The 26,985-nt window shown below is 45.6% G+C and overlaps 1 protein-coding gene across 6 annotated transcripts in view; it reads left to right on the forward strand.

Moving 5' to 3' along the window:
• Positions 1 to 26,985, forward strand: part of PTPRF (protein tyrosine phosphatase receptor type F) — a 398,429-nt gene that overhangs the window by 280,328 nt on the left and 91,116 nt on the right. For all 6 annotated transcript variants that reach the window (XM_067301063.1, XM_067301065.1, XM_067301066.1 and 3 more), the window contains 2 exons: positions 7,796 to 7,984; positions 24,211 to 24,321. In XM_067301063.1, coding sequence (XP_067157164.1) covers positions 7,796 to 7,984; positions 24,211 to 24,321 — 300 coding nt within the window. The remainder of the gene's footprint in view (positions 1 to 7,795; positions 7,985 to 24,210; positions 24,322 to 26,985) is intronic.

The raw sequence follows: 26,985 nt of genomic DNA on the forward strand, positions 1-26,985 counted from the left end.
AGTAGGGGTTTCCTAAATGCTGTCTTACACTGTTGCAGTCTCATCTGATAAAGGTGTGAATAATTGTTTTCCTCCAGGATGGGTTGGGGGCTCCTAGCCTGATAGCAGGCTCCACAGCTAACATATCCTGAGAAGTTACTATTGCTAAAGAAGATCCCTAAACTACAGACTGGAACAGTGGGTTGTAGGTGCCAGCTTTTAATTTGCTCAAGTGTGTGATGGAAAACTCACTTCTGGTCTGCTCTGAGTGAGCTTCAGCAGCTGTTAATCATCTTTGCTCACTGTAAAGCACAGGTCACAGGGTTGCTATCTATGAAGAACAAGAGAGGATTTTCCTGTTCACCACTGATGCTGTGGCTAGACCTAGTCATCTCACCAGATCTCCTTGGGTTGGTTTATGGAGACGTTAGATCAGAGCAGTCCAAAGCAGTGTGGTAGTGGACGTGCACTTTGCTCCCCAGAAGGACATTTCTAGTGCGTTCCCTTGGGCCGTGCCCAGGGACAGCCGTGCTGGAGAGTGGGAGCAGATCCTCCCTCGGTGCCTCTAGAGCTGTGGCTGTCTCTGTGTCCTGACCTGAATCTAGACTGGATTAGCTACCCCGTGACAAAATCAGAGGTTGATCCTGGCTGGTATTTGGCTGTGTCTGATGTATCCAGGAGGGGGTTTGTTAGTGGCATGCTGCAGTGTGTTTAAAAGGAAAGAAGGAATTATCTTCTAACAAAGTGCTGGCCGTGCCTCTGTGGCGTCCCCTTTTTCGTCATTCTCCTTCCCAAGCCAGTGGGGCCAGGACTGGATTCTCAGCTCGGGGTGAGGTTGTGAATGTGTCCAGAGCAACTTGCTTGGTTGCTTCATCCACAGGGGCCGCGTGGAAGGTGGGCTGGGAAGCCAGACCGCTGGGGAAGCCTTCTGGAGCATGAGTGCCCTCGGCAGAGGGTGGAGATGGCGGTGTTTCACAGCTCTGTCGCTCGGTATTGGATAAAAACGTGTCCGGTCTTGGACAGTCCCTTGGGACGGGTCTGGAGGCTTCAGTGAGGCTAATAGGAAGGCTGTTTGGGTGATAACAGCTTTTGTATGGGCTGGGAGAAGCTCGTTTTTTAGCCTATTCCCCACTGTTTGTGCTTGCGAGCCCGTCCCCGTCAGTGCTAGCGTACCGAGGTTGCACTGCGGCTGTGCAGGAGCACTGGTGCCTGGTGAGCACCGGTGCTTGTCCGAGCCCCAAGGAGGCAACGTGTTGGTGCAGCAGCCGCTGCCATGTGTTGCCAAGCCGCTGTGCACATGGGAGCATGGCCAGGAGCAGGGCTCACGCTTGCCAGAATAGCGGCACTGAAGCCATGGCAGAGCCAGTTCGGAGGTACTGCCGTCTCCGGCTTGCGGGAACGCCTGCGAAGCCGCGCTGCTCCTCGTCGTGATAAACAGGCACTGGCAGGAGCGTCCAGCTGTGCTCCTCAGCAGGTATCAGTGGCTTGTAAATGGAGCTGATTGCCACCGAGTGATGAAAGGCCAAGGTTAACAGCACCCTTCTGGCACTTTAAGGGTAGCTCGCTCTCCGCCAGGCGCTTTAGGGACTTGTAACCTCTAGGATGAGCCGGTCCCGTGAGCTCCCACGCCGTGAGCCCCAGGGCGACAATCTGCCCGCCAGTTTATCCTCATCTGCCGTGTCTAGTCTTGTATTTTCTTGAATTTTCCATACAGTACTTTCTTTGTTTTGGGCTGACTCAGATTTTTTTTTCTTTTGAGAACTGTTTTGCTGCTGTGATCTTCCTAAGAGATAGCAAATACTTTGTTTACTGTAAGCTATTGTGCAGTAATTCATGTGGTTACACTATGACACAGAAAAATCTTTCCGGAGCTCATTTGCACACCCACCCGTGCATCTGCGCCCTCCTCCCCGGTTTGGGAAGGCGGCTTTGCCGTGTCACGTTGGCATGATGTCATAGGAAACCGGCAGATTTGTCATTAAAAAGCCTTGTCATCAACAGATGACTGTTTGTGTTCCTCCTTCGACCTGCCTGAAGCTGCTTGCTGCTTGCTAGCCCTGTAATTAATACTTTGCAGCCTTTGAAACAGGTTGGTTTTGCTGCCCTACCTTTTCCTTGGGCGATTGCAAGGCGGTGCCAACGTCAAGGAGGAGGCAACATTCATTAGCCCGCGTGAGCCTTGGCCCAGACGCGCTGCTGCCTCTGCTGCTCCCCGCGCGGGTGCTCGCCTGGGACCGGGCAGCCTACGTGGGCCATCACTTGCAGTGATTTTTTCTGGCGACCCTCTTAGGGGGCTTTTGTAGCCGCAGGGGCCCGGGAAGAGAGATTCGCCTCAGAACAGTTGATAAAATGCTCTTTGTGCAGCTTCAGTTGAACCTGAACAGAGCCGCGTCAGGGTTTTCTTATCATGTAAAATGACGCCGTTCTTCTGGGCCACTGGATTGCTCGAGTGCTTTTGATTGTCTTGTGGTAATTGAATAGCCACGCCGTGTAACCTGGGCTGAAGGAATTAGGGCTGTTTATTCAGCAAACAGATGTCCTGGATTGCAGTGTGCTTACAATCCTACTAGCTTGCATCTTCCATTAGTTAATATTGCCGATTACTCAGGCTATCTTTCTTGCACTGATAATTTTGCATTTGCTAATGTGTTTCAGTGCCTCAGAGGGAGCTTTGGAGGCTTGTAAAATTTGTAAGGTAATTCTGCCGATCCATCAAGTGCGAGTCCCTCAGTAGACGATGGTTGCCCATACAAGCCCCTCCAACATCCCATATTATATTGCTTCAAACCACCACCTATTACCAGGATTGCCTCAGCCCTAGTGACTTTAACTGGGTGAGATCCCAGCCTGGCTCACTAAATGGGTAGGGAACAAGTGCAATAGCTTTTGATATGTGCGTCCTGCTCCTGTGCAATGCTGGCTGCAGTTGGATGCATTTATTAGAGAGCTCACTCTCCCCTCAGTCCGTTTCCTGGCTTGTCGCTGGCACTCCGCACTTCTGAGCAGCTTCAGGTAGCTGGCGGGATTGAAAACAAAGCAGCTTTGTGTTTTACTCATTCTTACCAAGCCCCTAAAATTGATGTTGGGCTGCAAGTTACTAAGCTGACATGCTGGCAGAAGCCGGTGGGCTAGAGAAGCTATTTCCAGCCTTACGTGGGGATAAGACCCAATATCTCACTGGAAGTGAGCTGAGAACACTCCTTCCTGTGGGGCAGTGGCTCTGATAGATTGTAAGAGAGTTAACCTTACAGCTATAACTGTAATGTATAGAAAAGCTACTTTTTGCTATTTCCAAATTACATTGGGTATCATTTTTTCTCTCCCTTGGCAGTCTGAACAATTGGACTCATGATACTAAGCAGGTCTGGCTTTTATAGGAAGAGGAATATGACAAACAATGCCCATAAAAATGTTTACAGTTTTCACTATCATTTCTAAAATACTGTTTCTGAGAATTATGTTGATGCAAAGGAAATTCACAGTGATGGGGGAAGCTTTTACAGGTGCCACGTCATGATGACCTGCAAAGCACAGCTACATGGCTGCAAGACCCATGAGTGCCATACTGGGTTTGCATGAGTAGAAACTTGAGATTCAACCTGTCCAGTCTTTGTGCTCTGCAAGAGGTTACAGGTTTGGGGCAGAATCCTGGAGGTAATCCTGCAGGATTCAGCCATCAACGGCTGTGCTCACCGTGGGCTCTTCTGCAGCCTTTTTCTTTAGGTAGCTGGAAGCCACCTACGGTTCCATGCTGGAGCTCATCCATGTGTCATACAAGACATAAGTTGCAATTGTCCCTTACCCTCGTTTTAGTTGGTATTTTGAGTGATAAGAATAAGGATGCCCCAAGGGGTAGTACTCCCGTGGCATTAGCCTCAAGAAAGGTAGTTTTCTGGTGAGCTGGTGAATGAGCTACATAATTGCTTCTGTAAAGGGGGTCTCAGCTCCAATGTGGGGCTGTAGGAAAGGCTTTTACCTTAGCTTTGCCCTTAAAGATGGGAAATCTGTGGCACAAAAGAATGCTGGAAGAGAAGGGGGGTTAGATATCTGTCACCTCAGAAAGGAGATTAGCAAAGCAGGCTGTCAAGTGAGCATGAGATATCCTCTGCATATGCTGTCATGCTAGATGCCAGAGGGATGTTCCTGGCTCCTTGGTGACAGTTACTACTAGCAAGACCTCAGCCTGTTCTTGGCTTTTCCAAGTTTCGGTTTGTATTTGAAAAAATTGTTTTATTCTCTCTCCCTGTCTCCTTTCCCTTTCTTCCTGCTTCTCTCTTTTCTGTCTCTCCTTTCCTCTCATTCCTTCTGGCTTCTGCATCTGTAGCCCAAGGAGAAAATTAGAGCTTGCAATGCCCAACAAACACCGGGTAGTGCCTACATTTTGCTTGCTCTGACCTAATGCCTACCTGAAGTATGCCCTATCTGAAAGTATCTGAAACCCAGAAAGAACTGTTTTAGATAGTCTCCCCTTGAAAATAAGTTCATAGCCTGTTTTAATCTGTATTAAAAGTGTAGTAGCTATTCCTGAATAAAACCATGTGCTGACAACCTCATTTTCTGGAATAAGAGTATCCGTGTATTGGCATGAATAGCTGGATAGCTATTACTGAAGAGCTCCGTGTGTAGACAAGTTAGTGAGGGCTGAAAGGAGCCGAGGCATGACTGAACCTCATAATTAGCCCTAGATTAGACTTTTGCCAGAGGGGAAGGCAAGGCGAGAGCAACTCTGAACTCCTATCGTTGCCTGTAGTGCCTGAGCGCAGAGACACCCCTGAGTGTCCTGGGGAAGGCAGCAGCACCAAGGCGCGCTTGGAGCGGCGCCCCGTTATCTCTAGGGAAGGCTGCTGGTGGGGCAGCCACGAACTGGTGCGGGGCTCTGCTCCCAGCTGGCTCGGGGTTTCTGGACAGCCGCTCTGCCCCCAGGGGTCCTCTCTCTTGCTGGAGGTCCCTGCTCGTGAAGCCCTGGGACCATCCTCCTCTCCGTCCCTCTGGAGAAAGCACTCGGCCTCCCCTTGAATTCGAGCCCCAGGTCGCGGGCCAGCAAGGGCCCCGGAGCTAAGCCCCAACCTCGGGGTGTCTGAGGGGCTGTCAGAGAAGGGACCGGCTTTCAGAGTCCCCTTGGCATGTTGTCACGCAGCGGTGTGACCCGGGGCCGCAGCCTCCCGGGAGCACAGCTGTAGTTTTTGGGCTTGTGTGTGGTTAAGAGAGAAAAAACTGTGTGCCGCCTGAGCCGCTCACGCCTGCCTGTACCTGTGTCGTCCTCGGTGCGGGTCCAGCGGCGCTGAGGGTCAGGCTGCACCCCGGGGCAGGCGCGCGGGCCGGCTGGCCAGGGTGTTCGAATGCTCCTGCCCACGCTCAGCAGCGAGGCTGGGCTTGCGGGGGGTGCGCAGCCCAGGAGCAGTGCTGTAAGACTCCTTGGAATCTAGAAAATGTTTCATTTAGGAGTTCTAGCATGGCAGAGGCATCTACGTTCCCTTGTCTTTGTAATCAGTGTTTTTCTGTTGTACCCAGTGAACTCATGGTTAGATCATATAATTTCTGCTGATCTGTGGCTCCTTGCAAACTGCTAATTTCGATTTAAGAGTTAACTCCAGTGCAGCAGGCCAGTAGTGTACCTGTGGATCAGCCACACATGAAGAATTTTCTAATCCTCTCTCTCATTTCTGTGGACAAAGGATCACTGCAGATGGCAAGAGATTTCTTGCACAAATGGTGGATTTAGATTTGCTTTTAGGTATGTGCTAAGCCTCCACACAGACTTTGGATCAAGCTAACTAGGTAATACTTAGCTTAGCCCATTCTGTGTAAACTCTTGAACAAACCAGGAAAGAGTGTAAATATTAAGCACAGTGATTAGGTTAAATTACTTCAGAGTTTCAGTCTCCCTGGATTGAACATCTGCTTCCATATCAGAAATAGCAAGGTGCTGCACTTTAGGCAAACATGGCCTCGATCCAAGGGAATGTCATTGTTCACCACTTTTCATATGCATCTTCCTTTGCCGTTCAGTCTATACCGGACTGTACTTCTGTGTGTATCCTTTTGTTTCCTTTCAGGCGTGTAGGAGTATGCATTGTGGTTGCTGAGGATTGAGTGCTTCTGTTGCTTGTTATTGAATGCTGGCTCTGGTGTCTTTCCAGTTAAACTCTATGTACCTTTTGTCTTTGAAAATCAATGGAGAGCAAATTAAAAAAGAACTAGTTTTCAGTGATACCTTTCATTTAAAAAAAAAAAATCCTTTTATATTTGCTGATGACAAGAGAGGTTTCTAGGGAGGCCCGTCTGGGAGACAAAATATGGCCAGTGCTCTTAATAAGCATCAGGAACCTTTTTTTTTTTCCTGTAGAAAACCTTGGATGCCTCATAGCCGCTCTCATCTCAACAGAAAAACAAAATTCCAGGGCATTGTTGTGTTTACAGCAGATGTTGCCTTGTGCTGCAGCGTCTTGATGTGCAAACAAGTGAAGGGTCTTGGGAATTCTCCTGAGATCTTAGGAAAGAATATCTAAGATTAGTCACCAAAAGCCAGGATTGTGCAGCAGGTTTGGCAATGCAGGAGTAGAGAAGACACCTGATGTGGCCTATTGCTAGTACCTTCCTGCTGGGAGTGAGGAGGCAGGGATCCAGATATGTGGTGATAACAGCCAAAACCAGACTGTGAGGACTTCAGACTCCTCTGGGACTTCGGAAGATGCTGAGGTCTTGTTCGTTTAAACATTGCAGTGAGCTGTGGGAGCCTTGCAGAGCTTGATTTGCCAAAGAAGGGGTTTGCTTAAATTCCCTTAAAACAAGGAAAAAAAGAAAGAAATGTACTGAAAATAATTGAGTTTCTGGTGCTTAAAAGCTTCTCAGTGTTCTTCCAACTCTCTTCTTCTGTGAAAGCATGTCCTTTTGATTGCAGTTCAAGCTTAGCAGAGTACAGTACATCTTGCCACAGAATGAGTAAATGAGCTCTGCTCTGCAGCTGCTATTGAATGACGATGTTGGAGCATGCATTGGCTTATCAGTGAAGGCTGCCTAATGTATTCAACCCAGCCTACCTGAGCACGCTCTGCAGTGGCAAACCCAATTAACTATTTTTCAACCGGCTCTATGAATGATTTCAGCAGTTACGGAGGTGCTTCATTTTACAGTATTTCAGTAAGTCATGCCGGAGAGTGCTCTGGCCATTTGTCACACACCTCAGTTGCTCTCTGCCGCCCAGAAAACGCACCAGGAGCTTGCTGCGGCACAGGCTGGCGAGGCTGTGCCTGAGCAGAGTGTGGCTCATTAGCTTTACATTCATTAGTTTCTAAAAGCATTCTGAATCAGATCTGGGGGCATGAGGAAGAGATTTACAGTGTATCCTACCAGTGTGACGAAATGTTCCTAGTCAAAAAGAGAAAATGGGCCTCTCTGGACCATTCTAAGGGTTTTTATTGTTTAGCTGTTGTTTTTCAAGACACCTCAAACTACTTGGCTTTGTGTTTGTCTGTTATCTTCAACTCAGTCCTCCTGCAAAAAGGCAAATACCTGCTTTTACTGAATTATTAACAACAATAGTTGGAGCTTACGTATCAATGAAAATTATGGACATTTCCCAAGGCAATTGATTTAAACAGAGTTAAATTTAGTGGAAGCTTCTATTGGTATAATGAATGCTCATTATAGAGTCTAATGTGCTTTAAGGGCTTGAAAACCTTCTCAGTAGGGAAGCCCGGCTGCTGTTTTCCAGCAGAGGCACAGATGCTGTACCACGGCACTGCTGTCAGGACTGTATCCCATCACTGTGCTGGAACATGTCTCTTTAACCTTATATGTTGTTTTCCTGTTGCAGAAGACCACCTCCCAGCTGGCTTCCCCACCATTGATATGGGCCCGCAGCTCAAGGTGGTAGAAAAGGCCCGCACAGCCACGATGCTCTGTGCCGCCAGCGGTAACCCTGATCCTGAAATCTCCTGGTTCAAGGACTTCCTGCCTGTCGATACTGCAACTAGCAATGGGCGAATAAAGCAGCTCCGCTCGGGTAAGGTAGCAAAGCAAGTAAGCTTTCCCTGCCTCCTTGCTTCTCCCCCTGTTCTCTTTAGTTGCTACAATTTTTTTCTCTCTGTGATGCTGAAATACAATTCTAAACCCAAATGTCAACTTGATTTGAGTTTGTTTCTTTTACAATATAAAAACAGTTTTTGGAGCTGATCCACTCTGGCAGGATATCATGGCTTGTTAAAAGGAGGGATTAGCGTGGACATGCCTTTTGAAGCATCACCTGGATTCCTTCTTCGATAGACCATCTTGATTTTGCCCCAAATCCTTGGTAGGCTCAGACATTTCGCTACCAACTCAACAGGCCTCAAATGCTTCTAATTACCCAGGGTAAATCGGTATAATGAAACAGTGGTTGAGGCTTTACAATCAGTGGTCATGTACTACTTCACTCCTTATGTAGACTCTGCAAGACAACACTGCTTTCTGTTGAGATCTTTATAATTTTTTCTATGTGACAGGACAAGAATAAAAAAATAAAAACCAAGAAGCAGCAGTTCTGTGGATTTCAAAGGGACGAGGGCACAGTTTTGAAGACACACTTTCTTTTTTTGTTGTTTGATAAACCAAGTACAAGTTTTTGAGAGACAAGCTGTTAATTCCTATCAGTGGCTAGGAATGCACACATTTTTGCAAGGAACTCTTGTTTTTCTGCTGCACTGTTCAGTCTCCTGGGACTGTAGGGCCCGTTAGAGAATTAAAGCAAATAAAACATTGCTTTATTCATTGATGAATAAAAGTGCAGCTCCCCGGTGTGAATTGCAGAGGCTGTTTAACAATGCAGAGCAACGCTCCACAGCAGCTTTAGTAGGGGAAAAAAAGCCCTCTGTATCCTACCGAAAGTGCAGAAGAGAACAGAGCTGGAACGGCTTCTGTCTAGAGAGGTCTTGTGCTTAAATAAGAGGCAGACTGCCTTGCCTGGCTGTGCTGCATCTCTGGGCTCTCAAAAGGCATTTGTCCTGAGGGTTGCTGCCAGGACAATACCATCTTCCTCCTAGCAAGGTGAACGTTTAATACGTTTCTCCATAGCAGGTGCCCTCTGCACAAGTCTGATGAGGCTTGGCTGATAAGAAGCAGCCTTTAACTTGGGGGAGCGGGTGATGAGACATCACTCTCGTCAGAAATAGAAGCCAGCCTGACACTCCTGATCCCACCTTGATGTACCACGGAGCGCTAATTATACTAATGCGTTTATAGCTTATGAAATTTCCCAGTGACCTTTAGCTTATCTCCCCCACAACATGGTTTAATCTTGATCTGTTTATGCTGAAAGAAAATATCACACTTGTTAATTATTCTGAGAAGCTTTAGGAAGCAGCAACAGGAAAGTGCACATGGATGTATTTCACTTCATAGCTGACTAAATCAGCATCAGAAATTATCATAAATGAGCAGCAAGGCAGCTCCTGATGCACTTGCTATGCATTCTCCAACCCCCTTTTTGCAGGCACTTGGCTGCCTCTCTGCCGGCTGCTTCACAGGCTTGGTGAGATAGAAAGCTTAAAAACAAGCCAGTAAACTCTGTCACTGTGTCCAAATTTTGTTTCCTATTTGCCATTCTTGAGCAATATCTCAATTGAATATTTCACCTGGGATTCCAACTCTAGAGCTGGCTGCTTGCTGAAGACACAGTAATTACCAAGGGAGGTGTCAAGGGAACTTTTTAGAAATCAATGAACAGCGCACATCCACAGACTTGCGAAAGAAATTGATTAGCTCTCTAATGTAGTAAGGGAGGTTTCCACAGTTCAACACAAGAGACTTCCAAGTATGCTTGAAGTTTTATTCTTAAGGACCGTATGATACCAAGCCAAGATTCACCAAGGCTCTGTCCCACCCTTGCAAGAGTGGGGAACAAGAAGTTTGCCACTTCTCATGGGCCGGAGCTTCGACCTCTGCTAGCTTTCGTGGCTTTTTTCTGTATTTCTAGATGGTGTAAAGTAGGGCCTCCCCCTTGGAGTGCCTGGGTCCCACTTACCCAGCCGCAGTCATCCTGTGTGAGCACTGCGGTAAGTTGGGCAGTCTCTGATCCATTTTGCAAGGTGCTAATTGAACTCTCTAGTACTACACTGTGGTGGGGCAGAGTTGTTTCTCCAAAAAAAGCGTATTTAAATAGATACTTCATTATATGGGAGAGTGTAATAGTTTGCAAAGTCTCTGCTCCATTAAGATTGTATCTTACCACCAGCCTGGCATATCTGCATGAATGTCAGTTTATATTGTCTCAATCTAAATATACGCTCATTTAATTTCATTTAATTAAAACCCAATAAAACTAGACAGATGTAATATACTTAAAATAGTTATGATGCAATGTCAGCCCAATACTGTGTGTATAGGGTGTCCAACCTTCACCCGGTACATAATATATTAGTATTCAGATTTACTAAATATAGGTAATAAAGGTCAAAGCAGCTTTGGAATCCAACTTAGATGGGGGGTTGAGGGATGATTTCATTTCTTCAGCCTTCTAGGGTGATATAAATAGCTAGAGGTAAAGAAAACACATACCTGGGGAAGGTGCTCTCTTCTGACACTCATGGTTATGTGGGCTGGCAGTGCTCTGGGGGCTTCAGGCAGGTCTTTGAACTAACCAAGTCAGATCATGTGCCCAAGTGGGCTCTAAACAGCAGTCAGTGTACTAGAGAGTTTGTGCTGTCTTAAGCCATTTTAACCCCAGAGTATTGGTATCTGCCAGCAAAAAAGCTCCGATTTCCAAATCTGTCCTATGTCCTGCCTGTCCCTCAGTTGCTAATTACACCTATGTGTGTGTTTATGTATTTTTCTGATTAAACTTTCTGGGCTGATTGCTCTGAAGATGAAAACACAAATAAATACAGGTTTTCACCTCCATTATCGCAGATCAAGACAAGGTCTCTGACTCAGGCTGATTGTAGCAAAATTCTCCATTGCTCATCTTGCTAGGACTTCCCACCTCTTGTGGAGAGGATGCTTTTCTGCAAACCAAGGGGCTCAGGACATCTCCCTTTTTTCACCCAAGGTGCACAGCTTCAGTCATTGCTGCTAAGTCATTGACACAGAATCTGAGGCCAGTTCTGGGCTGGGAAACCTCCCCAGCATGCTAACTCATTTTAAAACCTGTTTTGCTGAACTGATTTTAAAACTGTCTGGAGATTGTAGTATTGCAGGTAATGCATATGAGAGTTCCGGCAGCAAGAACTTGGGTCAGTGCTACACCTCCAAACATGTTTTAAAATTAGATGATGATGTGGAGGAAATTTTCCCAATATAGATCAGATTGTGCTGATGCTTCAGAGCTCTTCGGAAAGAATCTTGAATCTTGAGCTCCCAAGACTTCAAAGCAAATCTGGTGGTATTCATACTCTCAAAGCTCTTGGATGCTTCCAGTGAGTTCCATATTTGAAGAAACACTCTTCCACCTTGCTCTTCAGAAAGCTTATGGACAAAATGTCAAATTAGAATAAAGAAATATCCTGAATGTTAACATATGGATATCCTTGCCATGTAAGGAAATGCCAGAAATAAAGGAAGCCTTTTCATCTTCTATCTGTTAAAGAACTTGGTGTAACAAGTATCATCCTTTTTTAATCACCATGAATTAACTGCGTTATGGAGCCATGCCCAAGACCTTACCGTGACTTTCAGGCAATTAATTGCAAATAAAGCATCAGAGAAGGCTCTGCAGGTGACTTCAGTCGCTTTCCAGAAAAGTGTAGGTGCCTCTTAACAAAGAAGCAGTGGGAGGCTGCTTACCAGATCATCTCGCCACATTTATGCCCTCAGAGTAACTAGCAAGCATTTTTCATTCTGGTCTTGATAGCTAGAAGCACTTCTCATATGGGAACAACAGAAATACCCAACTTAAACAGTACAAATTTGCAAAAAGAGGCAGTCCCTGGCTCAGGGGGACAACAACACAACAGGTGACTGACACATTCTGCTTTACTGATAACAGCCAGCACTCAGTTACCCAGCAGAAGTCACTCAGCTCCTGACAAGATACCACTTCAAGTGCAGACATCAGATGGGCATCCACCTAGAAAGATGTGGGTATGAACAGCCCAAAAGAATGGGGATCAGGGCAGTATTATCCAAAGGGATTAGGAAACCCACACAAGGATGGGTGCTCTCTCAGGAAGGGACTGACTGGTCAAGAGGCTGAAGCAATATCATGGCCAGCAGATGAACAGTTGAAGTTTTATATCCTAGAAGAACGTGTCCTGTCCATCTGGTTCTGGCTGTGTGAGGAACACAGAGCAATAATGGGATGCACACAGACCCCCCCCCCAGTTGCAATTGGTGGCAAATAGGCAGTCTTTCATGTACTACTTTCACTTCTGAAAATAGTTTCCCTAAAACTGTCTTAGGAAGTAGATGAAAGCACTGACCAAGTTCTCTGGGATTCAGTGCTGCATTGCCCTAGTGCCCTGTTGTGGCCAGCAAGAGCCTTGGTTTCCCTGTTTTATGTTGCTTTGGGGGCTTTTTTGGTGGTTTAGATTCCTATAAAAAAGTGCTATGTTGATAGGTCCGAGATGAGTTTGTATCAGCAAAGCAAAGTCCCTTCTCCAACAGAGCCTCTCCTCCACAATGGGAAATACTGATGCAAACAATCCTGCGGGATTTTCCAGCATATCACCCTATGCTTTGCCTTGCTTTGGGTGCCTGGCTGCTCACTTCCAGTGCACAGAGAGGATGTCAGGATCTGCATCCCTTCCTGCTGAAGTGACTGTCTAGGGTGTTACTCAGTGCTGGTCATCACAGAGGTGAAATAAACTCTCCTCCATTGGGAGTGTTTCAGACCCTTCAAACTGCACAAGAAGTTGGTTTTGAAGTTTGCTATTGGGGTGTCCTTTGTATAAAGAGGCCTGGCAATTGCAGGACGCAAGTTGGCCTCAGTAACTATTCAAGCAATGGCACCTCCACCCCTTGATGGACTCTCCTATGTTGGCACTTTGTGGCTTATGTGCTGTGATTCAGTCCCTTCGCAGGGACACCTGAGAATGCCAACCAGAGGTGCGTTGTCATATGGTGTGGGGGGAGAACAGGAACCTGTGTTCCTGCTGTCAGGATAAGTTTGGAGTCCCACAGGAAAGCCTTGTGCCCTCTCTGTAATGGTTTCCTCAGAGTGAAGAGTGAGTGTCCTGACTTTGCAAAGGTGAGAGAGACCCAGAACAAACACTGTGCTAAATACAGCGAGCCTCGGTGCTGCTCCCGCAAGGGCTGGCTTACATTCAGAGGCCAGGAGAATTGGGATTTAATGCAGGAAAAAATGAGCTGGTCACACTTATATTTTAGGGAATCTGTTTGAAGTATGCAGTTACTCCTAGAGTGCTATGTAGACAATTGCGCATTAGAGAAAGGGTTTAGCTTCTGCAGGGAGTAGACTTAAAGATGTGCTGCATATCTTTTCAGTGCTAGGGCAGAACAAGAAAGCCCATTTCAGCCAGATGAGAGAGAAGGAAGTCCTGTTTTCTGCCCCTTGTGCTTGAAGTCATTGTGCTGTTCCCGTGGGAAGCGACACACTGTGGTGATGCTTTTCTTAACTCTGAGAATTGTGAAAGGGGGCAGAGCGAGACCCTAGACCAAACAGAACAAAATTATCGCTTGGCAAACTTTCCAAACAGGCAAAGAGAAATAACCCTGTTTTCTATGGCTGTGCTATTCCATACGAGTATCTCTGGGTATAACTATTCTGTCAAGGGTAACAGTAGTTACTAAGATAGATAAATAAGCAGCAGATTTATTATAGCAAGAGAGAGATTACCCACAACTTCAGTGACTGCAGGATCTCTCCTGATGCTTCAGTCATCTGTGGATAGAAAACATCAGAAAATATAACCAGATATAAAGTTAAAATGGGGTAATGTCATCTTGGCGGAGGAAATTCTAAAATGAGTAGTTTGAATTGCTGCTGCTCCTCAGAGAAAGGACTCTGCCTAAAGGAAGGGTAGTTAGGAAAGTGAGAGAATAAGTATAAATATTGTAATTACTTTTTAAGAGGCAAGTTAAATATGCTTAAAATATGCCTTCTTTGTATTTACAGAAATTCTTTTCTGTCTTTCTTTCCCATTGGGTGATCATTGTTGTGGATAATGGAATGAGCTGTAAATCTGAGATACACGACACTCTTGTATGCATACTGGTATTTATTAATCAATACACTGAACATGATTTGACACACTGTGTCCTGTTTAACCCTGTTTTTCTGTCTGTTTAAACTCCTCAGTTTTCTTTGGTAAGTGCTTGGTATTCAGATCCTACAAATCTGCATAAAACCAACACATACCATGAACTGCCTACAGATTCAATATGCATGAATCTCTCCCTTGTACTAACAGCCTTCATATGTGCAAAATAAGACCAAGGGGACAAAAGTGGGGTTGAGAAGGGTTCCCTGTCAATTTGTCCAGCTGGAGCATCTCCCCTTGAATTGTGCATCATTACTGATTGTACGCTGACCTCAGGACACTGACCATTGGATTCTCCACTTGCTAAACGCGTTGACCTCTCAAAACGAACCTGTATAGACTGTTGCAACAGGATAACTGAATCTCATTCCCAGAGAAGCCCTCCTTATAAGATACTCTTCATTATGGCATGTAAAATTATCTCCAGTGCCTTATAAAGAGGGTAAGGCCTGCTTTCTCCAGCTAACATCCAAATTAGGCAGGAATGACAGAAGTCTGGCTAGCATGCCATTGTTACATTACCAGAAACTACTTGGTTTGGAAGTATTTTCTGTATGTAAAGTTAATTCTGCATGACACCAGTTCCTTTGCCGGAGGGAACCTGATGCAAGGTTTATGCGAATGTGGAGAAGGGCTCAAAACTGATTTTTTATGCTCTCCCTTTAGTTTAACTTCTTTAAGTGAGCAGATTTTGTCCCACTGGTCATTCTAACCTCAAAGCAAAACTGCACCTAGCGCCCGCAACCATGCGCTTTCCACCCCTCCTGCCCCGCACACCCACGGTCACATGGCCCCCAGGCCGCACGCACCATCCTCCTCCTGTAAGGAATGAAAGGGCCCTGCACCATCTCCCCAGCGTGTCCTCCATCTCAATTGCTTGCAACAGCAATGGGGGTGAATGCAAGTGGGTGAAGGCAGCCAGCAACACCACCTCTGCAGCTTAGTTCGGCCCCTGTTCGTGAGGGCGGTGGCATTGGTGGCCACTGCAGAGCTGGGTGCTGCCCTCCAGGAGGCGATGAGCTTTACTAACCTCCCGAGAGTGTCACTCTGACTTTTATTGCACATCAGTTTCTTTTTATTTTTTCCTGTCGCGCTGATACAAATTCTAGCTTTAAAAAAAAACTTTCTGCTTTTTAGTTATGATTTTCTTCCTTTCCTCTTTGTACTAATGCTTCTCTCTAATCTTATTTGCATTCAAATTACCTCACCAGGTGGTACACCGATCAGAGGTAAGAATGCTGAAATGTGCCTCCAGTTGTCACGTCACTCCATCTCCTGTCTGCCTTGTCCCTTCTCCGGTGTTTCTCATCTCCAGCTTTTACTCTCAGCCCTAACTCTGCCAGTGCTGTCGCTCATCTGCACTCTCCCGCCAGTGTGTTTATTTTGGTTGATTTTTAGCGTGACTTCTTGTAGACTCATCCATGACAATTTTGCACTGTTGAAAGGGGGTTATTCAATGGAAAGTTTGCAAACTGGAAAACGGTCCCCGACCTGCGCCGCGGAAGGGTTGGTTTCTCCTGCAGCTCCTGCAAGCGTCTGAGCTTCCCGCGCAGTCGTGGCCCCGGGGGCTCTGTGTCCAGGGAGGGTTAGATGGATTGCTTTAGTATAAGCTTAAGGAGGTAACATTTTCACAAGAGAACAGCCAAACTCTTCTCTCCTGCTGCTGACAGGCATGAAACCAATCAGAAGGAGATGAATTCCTGAAAACTTGAGCAAATCTGGCTCTGGGATAAACGGCACCTTTGTTTGAGTGCTTCATGTTTGCCTTTCAAGTAACAAACTCTCTAATGCAGCGGCAGAGTGGAGAACCGCTGCCTCTAGACCCAAGGACCCCCTTTCCTTCGCCGGAAAAGCTGGTGTTGCTTTGTAGCATAAAGATTTGTTTTGAGTAAATGAATCAGAAATGCATCTGGCTACTTTAAGCCTTCATTAATTAAACCCACCTACAGTTTGACATCCCAGTGTGCACAGTCTCGGGCTAGTTTCTCACAGCCTGTATGCACCAGTAATGACTTTCCAAATGGAGTGTGGTTTTTCTAGCCTAAACACTCAAAGTTGTCCCTTTAGATAAACTTTAGTATGTTAATCAGTGTTACTGGGTAAGGCCCTTCTGAGTTCTCTTGTGATTCTGGTTACCCCTGTTGACTGACCCTTGGATTTCCTGATAGAAAATGACTACCACCTACAAATCGATACAATCTCATTCGTCCAGTTTTCCCCCTTCTCCCCTTCCCTCCCCCTTTTCACTGAATCACTGCTAGAAGTTAATAATCTGACTCTTTGAAACTGGTTCTGTTGCTGGGGGTTAATGTTTTCAGCTCCCGTTAAGTGATTTTTAGAGCAAATGTGAATTGCCGTTTTATGTGTATTTGCATTAAGTTGCCTCTGTAGCAAATCTGGGTCAGGGAGAAAGACTGCAAACTTTATTTTGATATGAATGGGCTTACATATCTGTCATTCCTCCCTTTGGAACACGCAGAGATTGACAGCTGTGATGTTACAAGCTCCTTAAACTATTTCTTCATCTTCTATTTCTATTGCAAATCCTAAAATGAAATGACAGATTGAATGCTAACTAGCCAAGCGCTTGGAGCTCCCAGCGTTGCGCTCGGCACGCGCTGCCTTGCCGGGGCCGCCCTGCGCAGCTGCGCGCGCTCCCTCCCTCCGTGGCTGATGACATTAGTGACTCAGCACCAGAACCGCGTGGATGCTCCATACATCCTGCTTGGGAACCAAACGCATCTCTGTGGAAAGAACCATCCATCTCATAAAACATAAGTTCCCCCCACCCCCGTTTGAGTCCTGATGAGGTATTTTAAGAATGTTCTTGATATTATTTAAAATATATGTGTCCTGTTTGAATGTCAGAGATGACATTTTTGTGAGAGCAAACAGAAGCCATGTGCTGCTCTCTGGCTTCTCCTAGAGGATTTCTGTCAGCCTAATGCCTTTTATTTAAAACGGAGGTCATTGCATTTCTAAAGATAACGACAGATTAGATGAAAGTACTTGTATAATGGTGAGGTTATGTCCATGTGGAAGTGACTGTTCTGCCATGTTCTATACCCAGCTGCACTCTTGTTCCTCAGGAAGGTAAGTTGGATGCTTTGGAAACCGTTCGTTTGTCTGAAAGGAAGGGTCAACTAATGACTCTTAATGGTCCCTTTTGGTAATAAAGTTCGGGGAGAGGGGTGGTTTTGTTCTGATTTAATTGCCGCTGTGACTGTGTTGATAGGAGATGGATGTATGGGGGTTTGGGGAAGTTCAGCCCTTAGCCAAGGACTTTGTGCAGGCCCAGCGGAAAACCCACTTGCAGGAAATGATGTGTGATTAGCAAGAGGATAATCTAAGTAAAATTCTGCTGTGCAGCCCTTACCAAACAGGATGAGATTTGTCTGACTAACCACCTCTTTTGATCTTTCCCCCACATATTTGGTCCAAGAAACCTTTGGCTTCTCTGAAATGGGAGAAGAACCCATCTGTAATTCAGGATATCAGGGTTTAGCTTAACTCTTTACCCCACAGGGGCTGCCCTGGATAATAATTTAGGATAATAATTTAATCTTGAAGTCTCTATTTGTTCATCAGAAGGATGTGGAGCTGACGAGTACCCATCACATTAGGCAATAGCCAGACGCTTGGGGTGACCAGCAGATCATACCAGCAGCCCCATGTTTGAGCAAGTTACTCTCCATTCTTATTTTCAAAGCAGAAAATAAGATGTTCATTTCCATTTCGTTGGAATTGAACTAGCTCAACTTTTAGTGAAACCTGGCTGCTTTTGCCTCCCCCAGGCTTTAAGAGACAGCAGAGCACAGTTGTGTTTCAGGTGGGTGCTGGATCGGACAGGCATTATATCAGATGCACATGAGGAGGTAAAGCAATATCATCATCTCGGGCATTATCCCTCTCCAGTCAGATTTACTTGTTACTTTTCTGTCACCACAGGAAATATCTGAGGTTCCTATACATAAGAGTATTACTTCCCTGCAGACATCAGCATAGCAGAGGTCTGTCTGAATTAACGTTAGATCAGCTCACTTGGGTGTCAGAAGCTGTCTGTCTGAGAAGACAGGTAAACACCTGCACTGACTTCTGTATAGCTGCAGCTAAACCCTTTCCAGTACTGAGCAAACTGCTTTAAATATAGCTCTGGTACTTCTACACTATCCTGCAAGCTGGAGCGTAAAGCTATCCAAAGAGATTAGAGGGAGCTAAAAGAATGTCTTTGCTGTCTTTTTTCTGAGCGTGTGTTTGTACATGTGATTGCACTTTGTATATAGTAGGATTTTTTCTGTTTCTTTTCAGCTTTTTCAGTCACAAAAAAGAAAGGAAAACAATTTGAAAACAAGATGTGTTACAGGAGCAGACAGTGTTGGGGGGAAGGTTGAGTGGGGTAGTGCCTAGAAATGTTTGTAATGCCATGTTTTTTACTGTCTGCATTCAGATCAACTCGTGTCCCTTTAGAAACACATGCAGAGGCATTACTGCACGTTTGACAGTACTGTCTGTAGCTTGCTTCTGACACAGAATCCCCTGAGATTTCCAGTACCTGCTGGTGAGAGATCAGAGCATCCTCAAACTGCTGTCTCGCAGGAGACCTAGAGCCCCTGAGTGTGTTGTCTCCTCTCCTCCCTCTCTGCCCGAGTCCAGCTCAGTTGCCGGAGTTCGATGCTATCAGCAGCTGTGTCTGGTGCACACGAGAGTGATTTCTCAGCCGCGCTGTCATCCAGAACAGGCCCCTTGTATGCCAATCGCCAGGCTCACAGGCATAATGAACATAATGAACACTAACAATGAAAATATATTTGTAGTTATCTTGTTTGCATAATTGGCACTGCTGATGGCTAGTGGAGGCTAGGTGTGTTCCTTTGTAACAGCTGGGAGGTGCCGCTATTGCAAACTGCAAAAACCTAGTGAATATGGGAAATGCTATTTTTATTATTAGTGACTCTTAAGTGGTTTTGGTGTCTTTACATTTGTCACAGGTCCCATAACAGGCGATGGTTATCTTGGGCAGCAGCCAAGGTGTCAAACTCCAACCCTCCCGTTGACCTGGCTCTCACATTGTCCCTTTCTCCACCATGGTCACACTTCACGGTTCTTGTCTGGTGCTGCCTTGGCTCTAGCCCCTGCTCCACAAATCCCCGGATTTTATTAGAAGGATTCTCCTTTTTCTGGGAATGAATTTTTAGCAAAAGGGGGATTGGAATCCATATCTGAGCACTAGCTGAAGGGGTGACTAAGAATACTGCTTCAGGAAAAGTCAGGTGGTATTTCTGTGGAGGATGTTGATGTGGTAGGCAGGAAGAGAGAGGTGGAGGGGATTCGGGGTAGCCATATGCTCTAACATGCAGGATGGGGAAAATATACCTATTTTGAGCTGCCTGAGAGAAAGGGCCCTGGTCAGGTAGCTGGGTTCATTCACATTTGCATTGCAAGTCCTTTCCTTAGATCAGTGTTGTGCCAGCAGGCTGGGTCCTCTGACTCTTGGGTACTTACAGGAACACTTTATTCCATGTCAAATTTGGCTGAAGCTATGAATAGCCCTGCTAGGGAAATGGAGCTGCTCCCACTGTGAGGGACAGAGCTTCAAGCTGAATAGGGGTGGCAGAGGAGCCCCAAGAGATGTCCAGTTTGGCTCCCATGTCATGCTTTGTGGGTGCTCGTGCTCTCTTCTCCTGATGAGCTATGGAGCAGGATTTCAGAGAGATCCGTTTGTAGCTCAGAGCTTTTTATATTTGATTTGTCACCTAAAGCAGCAAGTGATGAGCCCTCTGGGGCACAGCAGAACCAAGCACTCCCCATGTGCCTGCCAGGGAGGGCCTTCGCCCTGGTCTGCGCAGTGCACTTTCGAAATGCTTCATTTAAACACTGTCACTGCAACTAATGATTTTGCCCGAGCACGAGTATATTTGAATAGATAAGTATCTTGGAGAGCTGCTAACGGGGCTGTTGTCAGTGCCCAAGTTTAAAGAGCAAAAGAAAAATCTAGGTGAGGAGGAAGGGGACTGGCATGGAGATACCAGCACAGAGTACTTACAAGGGATGCTTGTCAATCAGCAGGATGTGTTTCTGCCCTCAGCTCCTGAAAGTTCTGCCTTGTCACTCTTCTCCCAGGTGCTGGAGAACAGCCAGGGTTTTTTCTCAGGAGCTTGCAGCTCTCTGATATGCTGAAACACGTTATCAGGAACAGATCTGATCTGTGAGCGAGATCAACATGTCATCGCAGAATGGCAAGGCATGGCTGCCCGTTCTTCTGCTGAAGCCCTGCTGCAGTTCAGGCTGCTCCGTTGGCAGCGGCGGTCAGGTCGTGATCGGCAGGAAGAGGTTTTGCTTTGATGAGTGCATACTGCTGCAGAGCCCGAACAGATGCTCTCATACAAGCTATTCACTGCTTCTCCCAATACATGTATGCATGTCCTCACAGTAAATGGTCCTCACTCGTCTGCTAGAGCTGAGCGTTACCCGATTGCACGTCAGGACTCAGCCATGCAAACGAGAAGAAGGCACTTGGCACAGAAGCACTTCAGTCCAGATAAGTCTGCTGTAATATCCTGTGTGATCAAGACCTTACTCAGCAACTTTCACAACATAAATCCCAATGTGCTATATGAAAGTAAATCAGCCTTCTTACCCCTGGTTTGCAGAGACACAGCGAATTATAAGACAAGCCATTGGCAGAGCTAGGAATAGAAATCAGGTCTCCGCATTCCCAGGCCTCTGCTCTTGTCAAAGCAAAGAATTCACCACACTTTTGAGGGTCTTCAGATACAGCTTGTGTGAACTTCAAAGATAGGAGCTGCTCAGGACTTGGTTCTACCTTTTGTGTGGGTCCTAATGTTCCATCCAGCCTAGACTTGAATTCTCCAAGAGGTGAAACTGCTGCCCTTTTCTGGGATGGCCAAGCTCCTAGGGTCTGGAGCACTTCACAGTCTGGGAGTTTTTGTGCTTTCTGATCCCACCTATGTCTGAACTTCTTAACTTTGTTGATAAATATCAGAATCCTTCAGATACTCTATACCTTCTTTTGCCCATTGCTTAGTTGTAGGAGGCCATCCTTTGAGAAAACAACCTCTGTAGTCCTTCCTATCAGTGTGCTGTGATGCTTCTGCTTTTTGCTAGCTGTTAGCTATACTGAAGGCTCTTTATGAATTATTTTCTCTTTCTGGTTCAGTTGAAGGGTTTGCTTTAACCTCCTTCTGCTTTCTGGGTTCTCTCTTGCTTCTGACATGCTATAGTTTGAACAGTCATGCCAACCCAAGTAAAACTAGAATCACTTGCCCCCAAAGTCTCTGAGCAGTTTGTAGACAGTTGCTGACATATGTTTCATGTTTGTAGTATGATTCCCATAACCAGTCTGTGTCCTCTCTGGCTGCAGAACTGACAGGCAATAATAAGGTATAACCTGCAGCTCCCCTCTGCCTTCATTTTCTTCATCCTCTTTTGTTGCTCCCTTCCCTCCCCAACACTGGCATTGGGGAAAAGAGATAAGGAGTAGTTTGACTAACTGACATTTAAGAGGCATGGCGATCCCAAGATGGCATATGTGTAAAGGGTATAAACACCAGTGTCACGTATTGAATGGCTAAAAGTGGTACAGCAAAAGGTATGTCTTCACTGCAGAATTATCTAGGGATCTTACCTGGGAGTTACCTGCTAACTCATTCCGAGGCAGACACTGCCTGTCACCTGAAGCTGGCCCTGTTTCATGGGGAGAAGGGGAGGAAAAATCATAGAACAGATGCTTATACAGCAGAACAAGCCCACAAAGTCCTAGTGATGTGCACCTGAGGGAGTGCTGCGCTGCAGAGGGCACTGCAACTTGGGTGTGTTTTGCAGCCAACTGCTCGTGCCAGACAAGCCTAATGAGAGTGTGCAGAATTAACTCTGCTGCAAATGCGTGCCCACAGAGTAATGAGCAGAAAAAAAGAACGGGATAATACGCGGCGAGTTCCAGGAAAATCTTTCTGACAGAGAGCATAACCAGGCTGGGGCATAAATTCCTGGAGGGAGTGGTGAAAGACCTATACTTGGCACATTTAAAATGGGATTGGACAGAACACAAGTACATTTACAACAGGGAGCAATCCTGCCCTGGCCCCCAGGGAGGCACAAGATAACCTAATAGGTCTTTTCCGTTCCTAGATTCTCTGATTCTGTGTAGCTTGTCAGTGCTGGGAAGCTTCCTCCTGCTCCGCTGCCTGTCATGCTGCTGTCAGCTTGAAGATGTTTTTCACGGACAGCATGCAGAAATTCGACGTTCTCCCTGAATTAAGCAGCAGTGTTCTATAGGCTTTGGGCTGTGGGTGTCCAGAGAGCACCATGGCTGGGGAAAGCTGGCAGCTCCTTTTGTTAGTAGGTGGAGAGACTTCTGCAAACAAGCTTTCTCTGTCTAACTGAAGCCTCCTTTCCAGCACTAATACAACCGTAGGGAGGGCTCTGTACATCACTTTTATTAAATGGCAGAACCTGGTGAAGTTCATTTTTCCCCATGACATATAGACTTACGCTACAGTCTCAATTTATCCTTCTAAATAATGTAGGTGGCAGTGGTTGATTCACATTAGTTTTCCTTCTGTTCTGATGATATGAAAAACTGAGTTTGACCTCCACAGCTTGAACCAGCAAGAAAGGAGAAGGGAATTTCAGCAGCTATTCTCAGTGCCGCGCTCCGTGGTCGTTTTGAACTGTGGCAGGCAGAAATGAGTTCAAATCCTTACAAGCAAAGGGGTTAATGTTTTCTTTTAATTCAGTACATGGTTTGTGAGCAGAGTACCCTTCTTACAAGCAATCCTAACCCGCAGAATCTGAGCACTTGGAAGTGCTTCAGAAATTATTCCTGTGTTGCCTGGGGGAAGCAGGCTGAGCAACCGCCACTTTAGTGTCTGGCCAATGGCTGTTTGCTCCTGCAGAGCCAGGTTGCTGTCATGTGCATCCTCCTTCTTTCTTTTTCTTCGCCTCCATCTTTTAGTCTCCGTATGGGGCCCAGTTAGTGGGGTTTAGATGTGACCAGTTTTACAGTCTTCCATGCTAGATGAGAAGCAGTTGGATGAAAGACCAGCCTTCCAGGCCGGCGCTGGACATGATTGGGACAGGCAAGCAGATGAGAGAAAGCCACGTTAGATCAGCTCACTTGCCCATCATAGGCACTCCCTGTGTAAAACATTCCCCTGTGTGCTCTGGTGATTATTGCAATTATTTAGGTGTGCCCCTGGTGCATCTGGCACTTTGGGTATGGGGTCAGATCATGTCCTGAGGAACCTGAAGTCGGTGCTAAGCAAACGCCGAGGCTGGAGGAGCAGGTGCTGCCGTGAGCAAGGGAGGGTGGCTTTCACAGGAACTCCATGCGGCAAAATGTGTGTATTGCATTTGTGTACATCTTTCATGTCTCAGACTGAATTTCTGACCATTTACATCACTTGTAATAAAATCTGAAAGGACAAGGAGATTGCTGACGTGGAGAAAGATGACAAAAGGCAAAGTGTTTTCTGAAAAGGGGGTGTCTGTTGGAAGGAGGGATGGTGAGGTGGGGGAGACGGAGCTCTGCCATTCTCTCCGCAGGAAGGTCGCGATTTGTTCAGCATTTGCTAGGCTTTGTGTGTATCAGATAAGAAACAAACAGCTGCAGTTAGTGGGCTTTGTGCTTGGCTGTTTTGATTAAAGGCTTATTAAAGGTCCTTTTATTAGACAGGAGTCCCATACGAAGCTGTAATTAATATGTACGTATGTGTATGTTTTTTGCCTTTATTGAGGCAATGAATATAAGTGGTTGGGGTGGTTGGAAATGCATCAGTAACTGGCTCCCTGTGCATTAAAAAAATAATAATAATCAACTTCACAAGCTTCTACCAGCAGAACGGCTGTGGCTTGTGGCTGCATGCAGGTACCCTGTGGGTCCAGGGAGCAACAGCATAATATATTTATCCAGGAAGATACTTTAAAAGTGGGGGGCATGACCTTCGTCTTCTGAGGCTGTCCGTTCAGTCACCAGGTACGCCATAACCTGAATCGTCTGTGTCGTCTTGTTTGTGCACAGGAGCTCTGCAAATAGAGAACAGCGAGGAATCGGACCAAGGCAAATACGAATGTGTTGCAACCAACAGTGCAGGAACCCGCTACTCCGCCCCAGCTAACCTTTACGTTCGAGGTAAGAGCAGCTTCTGTCAAAGGGGGTCACTCTGCCTGCACAGAGAGCTACATGGCTTTTCAGTGGAAGAGTGCATTCCCCGTCTTAGGGCCCTGATCACGCTTTGTAGATTGTGTGACACAGCCTTTTTGCTCAAAAACAGACAAATTAAGTTGAAGGGCATTTTTGATTTACAGTGTGTTTGACTCAGGTTTGCTGGAAATCCATTTTTGCTGTTTATATGGTATTACAGAAAATGCTGAAATAAGGGCAGAATTGGAATTCCTTTCCTCCTTGAACTCCTTAACTTGGTGTCACGATTATTTTAATTGGGAGCAAGGGTTGCTTAATCCTCTTTGTCTGAACTAACCCTTGGTGGAGAGGTATAAAACAGGTCACACTCTGATGAGCCAAAGGTGCTCAGCTGTGGGTGAGCAGATCTTTAGAAATTGCTTTGAAATGTGTGTCTTTAAAAACTGAAGAATGGAACAGCTTTTTGGAGTTGTCCTAATCCATCTTCTATGCATCAATGATTGAGCCTCTGGGTATTAATGGCTCACACTGGGTACCTGTTGGAAATTAGCTGCAGTTCATGTAAAATGACTTTCTAACGGTAGTCATGTTGCCGATTTAAAACTATTTTCAACATACCAGAATAACTAAGTTTTATATCAGGACAGTCTCTTGCCAGTTTTCTTTTTCTACATTAAAGGTGTTTGGGTTAGCTTGGAGAGACACAAGGGCTAAATCCGCTATATACTTTCTGTTAATTTCTGCAAGAAAAAAACATGCTTCCTCCTATGAAAGTCTGTATAGCCAGAGCCAGTGGTCAGGAACCTCTGGGAAATGTAGTTTTGGATTTTCCCAAGAAGAGAAAAGCAGATTCTTATGCTGGTGCTACCTGTTGTTTGTTAGGAAGTTAGAACCAAATTTAATTTCTAAATAGTAGATCAACTGCCTAGTAATAAAATCTCATCTTCATTTCTTCTTTCCTCTCCTTTGAAGAAAGAAAATACAATCTTAAAAGCTGTGTATGCATTGGTTAGTACGGAAAGAGGACATGAGAATGATTAAGTCTTCACATGCTGTGTGTTTGCTTCTAGGGGTGGCTTCTACCGTTGTCTTCTTTGCTTATTCTGGGGGAGTGCTTTTTTATTTTGCAGCCTAATTTGGATTATAAAAGTCTTCAGAAGGCTGAAGTATCCAATTAAGCATATTTAGAAGATGAAGCTATATCTGTGCGGTGGAATCACTCATTTCACTCTCACAATGTAATTACAGATGATTTTAAACTCCCTGTATTCTTGCAAGTTCATTTTTCAGGCAAACTGTACTAAAACACATCCCAGATTGTCACTTTGCACTCCAAGGGAAAGGGTCTTGGTTACCACGTTGGCTGTTGTTGCACAGGTTTGTGTGGATACCCAACCATTTTGCTGCAGTATTTGGGATGGTTTGGCTTCCTGTGACACGCTCAGACTTTCATTGCTCCTGTTTTCTGTGGAGGTGTGGCTGAAAATAGGCACAGCAGCTTCAAGAGGTGGAACCTCTTAAAAACTTTCTGGTTTCTCTCCAATTTATGCTCTTTATTTAGCAAGTGAATCCTGTAAAACTGAGGAGTGTGCTGAATTTTACACTTTGCTTGCTGCTCAGCAAGGTTCCTGTGCTCGATTTGTGCTGGGCATGGGCCCTGGATGGTCTGCACATGTGAGAAGATCCTGATGTTCAGGGGAGAAAACATGTTCTTAGACATATGCCTTGCTGTTAACCATCACTTTCTCTATGCATAAATTTTTGGAACAAGCCTTTTTATTGCACGTAATCTTTACAATGTCAGTCTCCAGCCTGCCTGAGCCTGATAAAGCCCTGCTGTATATAAAAGACAGGATATTCCATAAATTATTAGCAGATGAAAATCACTGTACATGCTGTGTCCTAGATGGTGTTTATGCTTGCAGTTTCTGATATCTAATGTTCTACAAACAAAATATCATATCATTACTACATTAGTTAATGACATCCAAAAGTCAGTCAAACCAAGAACAGTATTTTATCTCTTTAACAAGCAAGAAAAATATGAAAATGTCTTAATTTCTCAGGTCTGAGGTGGAGATTAAAAGAATCCCTGGCTTTTCTCCTTGTGATTGTCCTACAGTGTTGCCATTAAAAGGTTCAGTGACTTCCAGCAGGGTCTTTAGAAAGTACCTGCATCTTTGTGAGAAAAGATGTTAATTAATGCTAAATTACAGTGAAGTTAAGTGTTTCAGCTGCACCACCACTGCATGGTGATTTCATACTGGTTGACCTTCTTATGGTGAATACCCAAAAAGTTAGCCACTTATTAGCAAGTGTGGCTGAGTACTGCTTGTCCTGTAGTTGTATGAGCAGCAATATTAATTACCACCCTGTGTAATTCTCAGAAGTGCTTGTGCCTACTCTCATTTATAGCCTATTGTTTTTTTAATAGTTCAGCTGTTTGTTTGCCTCTTGACTCTTGGGGTTTATGTTTTTGATCATGTCCCCCCTTTCGCAGCCTCCCCGGTAATCCTTTGTGGGTGTGCAGTGTTAGAAAGCACAGGCTCGTTAGCATCTTCAGCCTATTTCTCACGCTAACAAAGGAAGATACTGAGTGCTGAGAAAGAGTATCCAGGCACTGCTCAGGGCTTCCCATATCAATGAAAGAGG

Source organism: Apteryx mantelli, chromosome 8, assembly GCF_036417845.1.
Source record: "Apteryx mantelli isolate bAptMan1 chromosome 8, bAptMan1.hap1, whole genome shotgun sequence".
Lineage (NCBI taxonomy): Eukaryota > Metazoa > Chordata > Aves > Apterygiformes > Apterygidae > Apteryx > Apteryx mantelli.